The sequence below is a fragment of the Atta cephalotes genome (assembly GCF_000143395.1).
Source record: "Atta cephalotes unplaced genomic scaffold scaffold00002, whole genome shotgun sequence".
Lineage (NCBI taxonomy): Eukaryota > Metazoa > Arthropoda > Insecta > Hymenoptera > Formicidae > Atta > Atta cephalotes.
Window position 1 is genome coordinate 4,991,446 of NW_012130066.1, and position 10,140 is coordinate 5,001,585.

General features: G+C 34.2%; 1 protein-coding gene across 1 annotated transcript in view; it reads left to right on the forward strand.

Moving 5' to 3' along the window:
- The window catches only part of LOC105623298, a 123,713-nt gene extending 113,906 nt beyond the window's left edge, over window positions 1–9,807 (forward strand). Inside the window, exons 7-13 of the mRNA XM_012204699.1 lie at window positions 2,293–2,428; window positions 3,979–4,199; window positions 5,600–5,919; window positions 6,578–8,095; window positions 8,656–8,815; window positions 8,895–9,063; window positions 9,621–9,807. Coding sequence (XP_012060089.1) covers window positions 2,293–2,428; window positions 3,979–4,199; window positions 5,600–5,919; window positions 6,578–8,095; window positions 8,656–8,815; window positions 8,895–9,063; window positions 9,621–9,807 — 2,711 coding nt within the window. The remainder of the gene's footprint in view (window positions 1–2,292; window positions 2,429–3,978; window positions 4,200–5,599; window positions 5,920–6,577; window positions 8,096–8,655; window positions 8,816–8,894; window positions 9,064–9,620) is intronic.
- Window positions 9,808–10,140: the final 333 nt, after the last annotated feature.

The window sequence follows — 10,140 nt, forward strand, 5'->3', positions numbered from 1 at the left end:
ATAATTACAGACACGTTGCAAAAAGAGAATCGTCTTATTATTTTCTTTTACAAAAAATTATTTAATATCGAGATTTTTTTATATATTTTTGTATTAACAATTTGATATTTTTTCAATTTTTTACAATTTATTAATATGTAAACATTTCCTTAATTTTTTTACACAAAGCATCTATTTGTAATTAAAAAATACTGTAAGGAGCTTGAAGAAAAAATGAATGTCTTTCTTTCTTTCTTACATTCTTCAATATTATAAAATTGAAAAAAATTAGAAATTTAGAATAAAATTTACAGTATCGTTCTACAATTTTATGATTGCAACAATAATAACTTAAATAACTTGATAATGATATATTGAAGTGATAAAATCTGTTGAGATTAGATATTTTTTTAATTCTCTTAGAACTCTTATTTCTCGCAGAAATTTTTCTTCTTCGATAATTAACGACTAACAAGTATATCAATGATATTTAAATAAATTTTGGCCAAAAAAAGTTTAATTGGTAAAAAAAGTTAAAAATTATAAGATAATTGTATAATTGACGTGTAATTAATGTATATCTTAAGTTCATTTCTGCGTATCATTTATCAAACAGTTTTGCTATCTCGATTCATCAGATAGATTTGTCGCTTAGGTAAATGTCATACGTCTCGCTAGGGCAATATATCGTAGATTTATACGGATCTCGCATTTACATTAATGATTTTATCGTGCTTAACATGGTTATCTAGAAATGCATTAATGAGTAGCCGTGCATATTAAGATTAAATATAAGTGGTGCATGAAGGAAAACATCGAAAAAAAAATCGTGGCTTTCGATCTTTTATTTTCTTTTATTTCGCGTTCTATATTCCGTCAGCAATTTTTAGATTCTTTTTTCGTGAATTTCCGCGAAACGAATCGCGTTACCAAAATTTATGAAAATTCGCTGACGGTGAAAACGGGATCCCTTGTGTGACGCAGATCTTAATGGAAATTCTTTCTTCTACGTGTCAGAAATGGATTATGAATATGTTATATAAAAGCGGCACGCCGCATTATCATAGAAAAAGTGATGTGCATTAGCCGTTTTTAAGTAGAACAAAAACGTCGGTTTGAGATTAAACCACGAGAGCGTGTATTCTCCTGCGTTTTTTATGCGTGCAAATGGTATATCGTACTACGATATTAACGTATTATAAGCGACTCTAAATCATGCGATGCATTGACGTGAGCTCAGGGCTAATAGCGCGAGCACTCACGGGCTTAATTGGATGCAGATATCAGCCTCTTCAATAATATAGCGCTCGCTACCTTCGAGCGCTATATCAAGATCTCAAGTATACAGCTTCCCGGTACAAAGATTTGTCCTTCGGTACTATTATCGTCAAATATGTGTAAACTTGAGAATGGTCTTTTTTTAAATAGAACTGTACTTTCGGCAAATTATACATATAACTAAATTATATGAAATAAATTTTATCATAGAACTTTAATCGCATGCCTTATTACTTCATTAGATACCAAAAAAGTTATTTGCCTGACATCATCTTAATTATTTATTCTTTCTTTTGGAGATTAATTTTTTGTAGTATTCATAAATATAATATTTTCTTTTAGCAAGTAACGCGAGCAAATTATTATTATTCAGCGATATCCCTTAAGAGGATTCTAAACTAAAGACCGAACTCCGATGGGATTGCTGTTTAGTTTCAATGGTATATGCATACATGCGCACGATTTACGTGATATTAACACTATTATATACTATTCATCAATACTGTATATACGTAATTATAATATAAATTTTCATAGAGAATTTTCGTATCGAACTATAGATGTCTAATTTGGAAATCTTGAAGTTGTTTCTCTTCGTATAATCTATTAGTTGCCTTTAATTTTATAAGTCTAAATTATAGAGCTTTTAAATATATCAAGCAAATCTTCACAGTTCTATATACACGTCACATTCAACTAAGAAATGATAAAGATTTCAATTTCAAACATTTTGTTTCTGGCATAAATTCCACGCTACAGATTAGTATTAATGCGTATATTTTAATTCTAGAAAAGGATTTTTGAATCTGTAAAAGTAATATATGCGATCCTTTACGAATTATTATATTATATTTAATTATTGCGTTTAATCATTTAATTCCAAATAGTCGGCTTTAGGATCCCCTTAACGTTTTGTGAAGTGGAATATCGTAACTGTTAAACGAATATTTGAAGTTTATTTGTCGTTTTATGAAATCGATCATCGTACATTCAATGGGGATACGCATAGGATGAATGAACGGTCGTTTGTTACAGGTGGAGGCTTTTATAGGACATATTGTCCGCAGTACTACGGCACGCCGCAGTATCCGGATCTGTGTTATCCGCCGACGTATCCTCATCCTCACCCTCATCCACCGCATTTCTACAAATACCCGCCCACTTACAGGAGGTAAAAGATTTATTCACGTTCGACGCTTTGCATGATGACGCGAATAAGAAGGTTGAGAGATACCACTTTGAGGAATGGCATGCGCCGTTTCGTTGTTGTAACATTATCAAGAATCTGTTTTCGTCAAGTATGACACGTTAATCCTAAAGATAATTATTACGTAATGCTGGTAACATTGTTGCGTTAGAGCGTCATATTAGCTTTTTAGAAACCAAACTAATCTCTATTTTTTGAAATTTTTGAGAGCATTTGATTAACTTGTTATTTTATCAGGTCTACTTTTTATTTCATGAAATTGATCAATTTGATTTCTGAAAGGCATATGAAAAGTGGTAGTTATTCTATTAAAATGTTATTAGGCGCCATCATGTTTTTCTTCCGTGATAATAATTCACTTCTTTGAATAGGTGTTTGTAGAATTGATAAATGTTCGTAACGCTATTTATAAATATTGAATTGCACACTATGTACAATAAATCAAACGCGATTGTTATACTTTGTATTAAACGTTGGTAATCATTTTGTACGAAAATTATTTTCGCTCATCTTTATAATCATAACCATACGCAATTTTAAACTAGCTTTGACAAAAGAGGTACAGACAGTAGAAAAGTAGCACATAAAATTTTAGTTTTAGCGTATTTTTAATCTCTCTTACGAAATAAATTGGTTACATGTACAATATTGACAAAATCATTCCATAGTATTGCGGGCTACATTATTCAAATTGTTTGAGAACGTGTATAAAATAGCATATAAATTTAGTACTTTTGTTTCACTTACAATATTTGCACATTGTTATTTTGTTAAATATTGTTATAATATTCGTCAGTTTTAGTAACAAACATCTGCAAACGTTTTAGTAATAACAGAATATCTTGTCGCATTGCAATACATTTAGGTCACAGATGGTGCTAACTTTCCGAAACCATCGTTATCTCGTTTTTAATGGAAAAGTGAAAGCTGCAACTAGACCGTAGTAAAGTTTTTGCTGCAAAAGTCGCGGAAATTAAATAGCAAATTTTAACATGCACAGTAACTTTTTAATTATTTATTATTGGCTTATAAAGATATTTTAATATTATGTGTTTTCGAAACTAAATCACGAATTTTTAAAATAAATGTATGTCATGGAATTCAATTACAGATAATTTGATCAAATTGATTTGTAAAAAAAATCCATATATATATCCATATATATAGTTATATCTCTTCCAATCGAATCTGATATTATAATATTAGTGTCACGATATTTTCGTCACGGAAAAGTTTGTTCCAAATCGATTGAAGAATTATGTATCGATCAAGAGAATTATGCGGACAACCTGAATATTTCTTTCTATACTAACTATAGATTTAGAATTCTTGCAACGATGGCTCAAGTTTATTGAATTCGTGTATGTCTTGGTGCATGTCAAGGTCTCTCTCTGGTAACTTTCATCTCGTTATCTGCAGATAATAAAAATCGATATGAACAAACCGGATATTCGACGCACACGGATATTTGCTTGGATTGTCAATGCATTTCGTAAAGGAGGGTATCTTTTCAGGCAATACTATGGCTATCAAGAGTCCGGTGGAGGTGGTGGACCGCCGCCAGGCAGCGGTGCCGCCGGAGGTGGCCCTGGAGTCGTTGATTACCAGCCACCTCCGCCACCGCCTGGCGAATATCCGCTACCCTATTACGGGGGATATCCTCCGCCTCCCCATCCGCCGCCGCCACCTCCGAATCCGGCATATCTGCATTCTCAGGGAAGACCTTTCGTAGACCGTAAGTATCATCATTTACTAAAAGAGAACTACGTGACGTTCCGCAAGGACAGAAATTCTATTCTCTTCCCGTCTCTTCTATTCCTCTTTCTCCTACTTTTATTTAGATTTTTTTTAATTTATTTGATTTTTTTTGAAAATTAGAAAATCACATCAACAAATTTGATATGATATTAATTTGATATGATATTTTTCCAACACAAATTTTCAAACTTCTGAGTTTAATAAAATTTAAATACATATTTCTATATATTAACAAGTTGACATATCTTCTTCTTTTATTTTTAAAAATCAATTTTTAAAACAATCAATTTTTAGAACAAAATAGACAGAAATGTATCCGACAGAAATGTATATTTTTTAATTGTTCTTTGAGATATATACCATTATTGTTCTTTGAAATATATAACTTTATTGCAATTCTAATATAAATTATTACTTATTAAAAATTGTCATTCGTATTTTTTGAAAAGGATGTTATTTTTTCGTATCATAATATTGCAATTGATGATCAAATTATTTATCGGCTAAAAAATTTTTAGAATTATAATTAATTTATTCTAATTTAAAAGTTTAGAAGTTTTTTATTCACAGTCAAGACTATTAATTCTTAGTTTTTCAAAATGGCTGAAGATGGTCATTTTGATCATTATAAGCTATTCTATATATTAATTAATCATTGCACCACATGTAGTGTTATATATAATTAAAAATTACTTGCCTTTTTTTCTATCGTTTATCATATCAAAGAGTAAAAAAGTCTATAACTTTCGCTGATGAATAAAAAATTAATAACATTTGCAGCAGTCAACCACATTTTATCGTCCAAATATTCTTTACATAGCTAAGCAACATAGTTTTTTGCTATATACTATATAAAAATCTTCTATTTATCTATTATATTTCATTTCTGTATTTATATAATATTTGTCCATTTATAATTTACATAAGTCGCCACTGCTCTTACTCATGTCGTTAATTTAACTAAAATAATAAGAGTTAACAATTTAAGAAAATGTATTAGAGATTCAAATTTAGTTTATTATTTACTAGATGTATACTTTAATGTAGACATTATTTATTATACTTTGGAACTAACCATAGAAATGGATTGATTTATGTTTTGATACTTATGGAAGTCAAAAATAACAAATTATTTAATTCGAGAGATTGGATCACCCATTTTTTTATTTTTTCTGATTTCTGCGATGTAAATGCTGAAGTTACCCTATAGAACGCGAACGAGTTCTACTTTGAAAAATAATATTAATTCAAATTAATACGAGCTATATTCAAATTGAGTTAAATTCTGTGTATTTAATCGTAAAGCATCGCTTCCTTATCCGGATACTGCAATAGAAACGATACGGCATCGTTTCATCGATCCCGTTTGTGCCGCAGCCTTTCAGGGTTGTCCATGCCCGATGCAATCGTGTCCAAAAAACGTGGATACTGGGGCCCTTATTGGTAATGGTAAGGGAGCGCCAGTGGTATCGGGGCCCGGTCTGTCATTGCCACCCAGTGCTATGGTAGGTCCGCCCTCGCCGGCGAGGGGGCTAGCCGGGCTAGCTCCCCCTCCCGGTGCCAATGCCTGGGACACAGATCGCGTCCAAATCAACACTCATCGCAACCTAAATCAGAACCAACCCCCCTCGGTCCCGCCGTCACACAATCTAGTCGGTGGGCATAGTCGCCTTCAAAATCAAGACTGTAGGAGTAAGGTATGTATTTCATCGCTCTTACACTTGATCAACATTTTGATGACCATCTCCGATTACTTTGATTTCCGACCGATTCTGAGGCAAAACGTGCAGATAAAAAAAGACACGTGCATTTAAATATAATTGCATTTGATGACAATATCATAATTTAGCGCTATGCAAATATTTTTGCTCTAACGATTTAAAATTTTTATATTGAATATTTTGTGATAATACTACGTTGGAAATGAAATATCTGCAAATTAAACAAGACTAAAATATTATTTTATTTATTCCTGAAACTATTTTTTTTAATACGATAAATAATTTTTTATTTTCTTGATAATGACTTGGTAACAAAAAAAATATTATTTCGAAAATACTCTAATATGGGTGTATATATTTAGATTTCATATTTTGTATACAATTCTGTCAGTCTGAATTCAATAAATTTATCGGATATTTCGATTATATGAAGAGAAAATCAAACATTTTATTTTCATCTCGATTTTATATTATATTGTAACTAAAAAAAATAATAAAAATAACGATTAAATCAAAAGGCCACAAAAGCCCGTTTTTTCAAAAACTCACAGATTTGTTGCGCGATTGTGAAATTCAGAATCGCGCACGTGTAACCGATGTAACTCGACGAATTTCCTTTCTGCCATCCCCGCAGGACGAGCAAAATTGTACGGAAGATACATTGAGGAAATGCGGTTGTCAGAACGCGTGTACGTCCACTTGCGAGGTCAAGATGGAAACGCTATCGCCCACTGAGAAACTGTCCGTGACAGCGAGCTGTCCCAGCAGCAAGTATCACAATTTCAAGTTGGAGAACAACAATGTCAAATGCGAATCCTGCAGTATGGAGATTGACGGGTTACCGTGCGTCGCCAACTGCAACGTCGTCAAGTGCGAGTCGGATTACAAGTGCGATATCATGAAGTGCGAGCAGTGCATGAAGGAGGGACAGATATTGGAGATGGACAAGGATTCTGGTATCGTGCTAGACGACAAGCTCGACGGTGATCCTGACGTGAAGGAGGAACTGGACGTAGTGGTCATCGACAGCGATGAGAACTGGAAAAAACCTGATTACGAGCCGACCGTACAAGAGACCGTTGACGATAAGGAGGAGGAGGAGGAGGAAGAGGATGAGGGCGAAATGGAGGAAGAAGTCATGCAGGGATCGATTGCGACCAAGGTCGAAGCTGAAACTGAGGAACAGCCCAAGTGCCAAAAGGTGACGAAGAGGAAGCTTTCGCTGGATAGCTTATCGGATAGTAGAAAAAAGAGAAAACTTAGTAAAAGGGCTTTATCGGTAGGCTCGTCCCAAGATGCGAGAAACGAGGAATTGACCAATGTCATTGCGATCGAGCCACTACCGAATAAAGCCGATAGTGTAAGAACGGAAACGACTACCTCGAAGAAGAAGCAAACGAAGAAGGACATGGGATCTCGAGGCCAAAAGCGCAAAGCAGAGACGCCGAGTGCGAATGAGAGCGCGATTAAGAAGGTAAAGAGCGGCAAGCAGAGCATCGTGAATTGCTTAAAACGAACTGCTAGCGATATTTCGATAATGGAAACTATCAACGATGTGATACAGCAGAGTCTACAGATGACGCAGAGGAAAGATCGCAAAAACAAGAACTGTGAACGCGTCGAAAAGAAGAAGAAGAACATCAAAGAGGAATTATTACCGACGACGAAGAAGTCTGCGAAGAAAATCGATCAGATGAAGGAGCAGACTATTGAAAAAGTGTCAAAGGCTGTTTCGAAGAATGGTCAAGCCAAAAGTAAAACGGACGCGAAGCCGAAATTGAAAGCTTCTCAAGATGCTAAGGTCAAGGTTTGTAAAAGCAAAATTGGTAAAACCGTGGAAACGAAGGCCCAGGATATAAAGTCTAGGTCACAGGATTCAAAAGCGCGGGACAGTTCGAAGAAGCGTGATATCTTGTCCAAGACCAAAGCGAATGATGTAAGTGAAGATCTGAAAAAGTCAGCTGTAATTAAGAAGAAGCGAAAGACAGCAGTAAAAAAGGTGGCAAACGCCAAGAAGTCGGGCTGTAAAGTGGAGAATTCCTCGCTTGGAAATGAGAGTCTGACATTAACGAGAAAAACGTTCCTGAAACCGAAGTGGAACAATGGATGGAGCTGGGAGGGGGAGCCCTTTGAAGCCAAAGTTTATCTAACGGTAAGAATAATTAAACCTTGATACTTCTGGTCTGAAGATTTTATTCAAACCTTGGTATTAATTGAAGAACCAGATTCCTATTATCACAACATAGTAGTAATTAGACAAGAGAAAATTTTGTACCGTAAAATAAAATAAACCTAGATTTTTTGTTTTTTATTGTGACTTGCCATATATATCGATACATTTAGAACAATATAATTGATTTAAAATTTAAACATAATTTCTACATAGCTTTATGGAAATGTGATAAAGAAAAATTCGAGCTGTCGATATAATTATAATTGTCTTTTTAAAAAGATATGCAAATTTTGCGAATAATTTACTGAACAATGTTATTTGATTAAATTAATATAAGGATTAAATGTACGCGTTCACTTCAAGATAAATTCAAAATAATTTTGATTCACGTCTGAATTTGCTACAATTACAAATAGATCCACATGTTTTACACTTGGAACTTTGTATAATGATTATTTGCCATATGATATGTTAGCCATTATTTGTTAGTAAGTTTAGACAATGATCCGCTGATAAAATTCTGAAATGTATCGTTTTAGAATGAAGAAACAGCCATACGGCGATGTTACGCGAGTATGAATCACGAGAGCGGTGACGTATTGCGGCCTCGGGACTGCGTATTGCTGAGGAGCGGTACGCGAAAGGGTGATTTGCCATATGTAGCGAAGATTGCGGCGCTGTGGGAGAATCCAGACGATGGTAGATATCCTCGATCGTGAGAAATACAGAAACTCTCCTTTAAATTTAATGAATTAACATCATGATATTCTGCTTTTAGGCGAAATGATGTTCTCGTTGCTGTGGTACTACAGACCTGAGCACACAGAACAGGGACGGACGCCACACGATAGCGAAGACGAGGTATTTGCTTCGCGTCATCGGGATGCAAACAGTGTTGCTTGCATAGAAGACAAATGTTATATCCTGACGTTTAACGAGTACTGTCGGTAAGTAACTTTCTCCACTATGATATAATGCAATTTAGTATATATTATTTATCTTTTCCTAACTACAAGTTGTAACATACATTGATATTAATGACAACCTCACAGTTTTTTATTAAAAATATTTTAATTCCTTTCAATCCTTCCATCAATCTCTTATAAACAAATATATTGGTGATGAAGTTTAGAATCGTTTTTATTGATCGGCCACTCCATACATAGAGTTACACTTATTCTAAATTTGATTTAATAAAATTAATAAAATTGGTAAATTTTGTTTCACGAATATAGATTTTTTAAAAAAAGCTTTGAATATCTTATATAGATTATTAATTTATTTATGTAAACTTAACGACAAATTATATTCATAATTGATCATCAATTTATGTAAAAGTTTTTTTCGAGTTTTATAATGTACATGTTTTAAATTTCTCTAATAATAAACTAATGTAGAAGCATGGAAACTTTTTTTGAAGTTAATATTGAAAAACAATTTTTTTTTCTTTTAACCAAGCAGGATCGGATTATCTACATTGCTGCATATCGTTTTTATGTTATAGGTATCGTAAAAACTTACGGAGGATCGAAGAGGGCTTAGAAAATCCTGGCTTGATAGTTCCGCCAGGGGACCAAGTGTATCCAAGAGAGAATCGGCAGCCTCCTATACCAGTACCATCAGACATGGTGCTTTTCTGCCGACGTGTTTACGACTATCGCGGAAAGAAACTCGTGAAGAACCCTGGATGACTCGAATTCCTGTAAGATGCAAACCGAGGAAGCTTAGGTCACACATTGAAACTGGCCGCAGGTCTCCTTTCAAGCGTAATTACGCTGTTGATCGATTTATCTTGATTTCGAGGGATGACGAGATCCAATTGTTTTTGTAGCGAATTATCGATTCCATGAATACGCACATGCACACACACACACACACACACACACACACACACACACACACACACACACACACACACACACACACACACACACACACACACACACACACACACACACACACACTACACACTACTACTACTACTTACTTACTTACTTACTTACTACGTACGTACGTTACGTTAC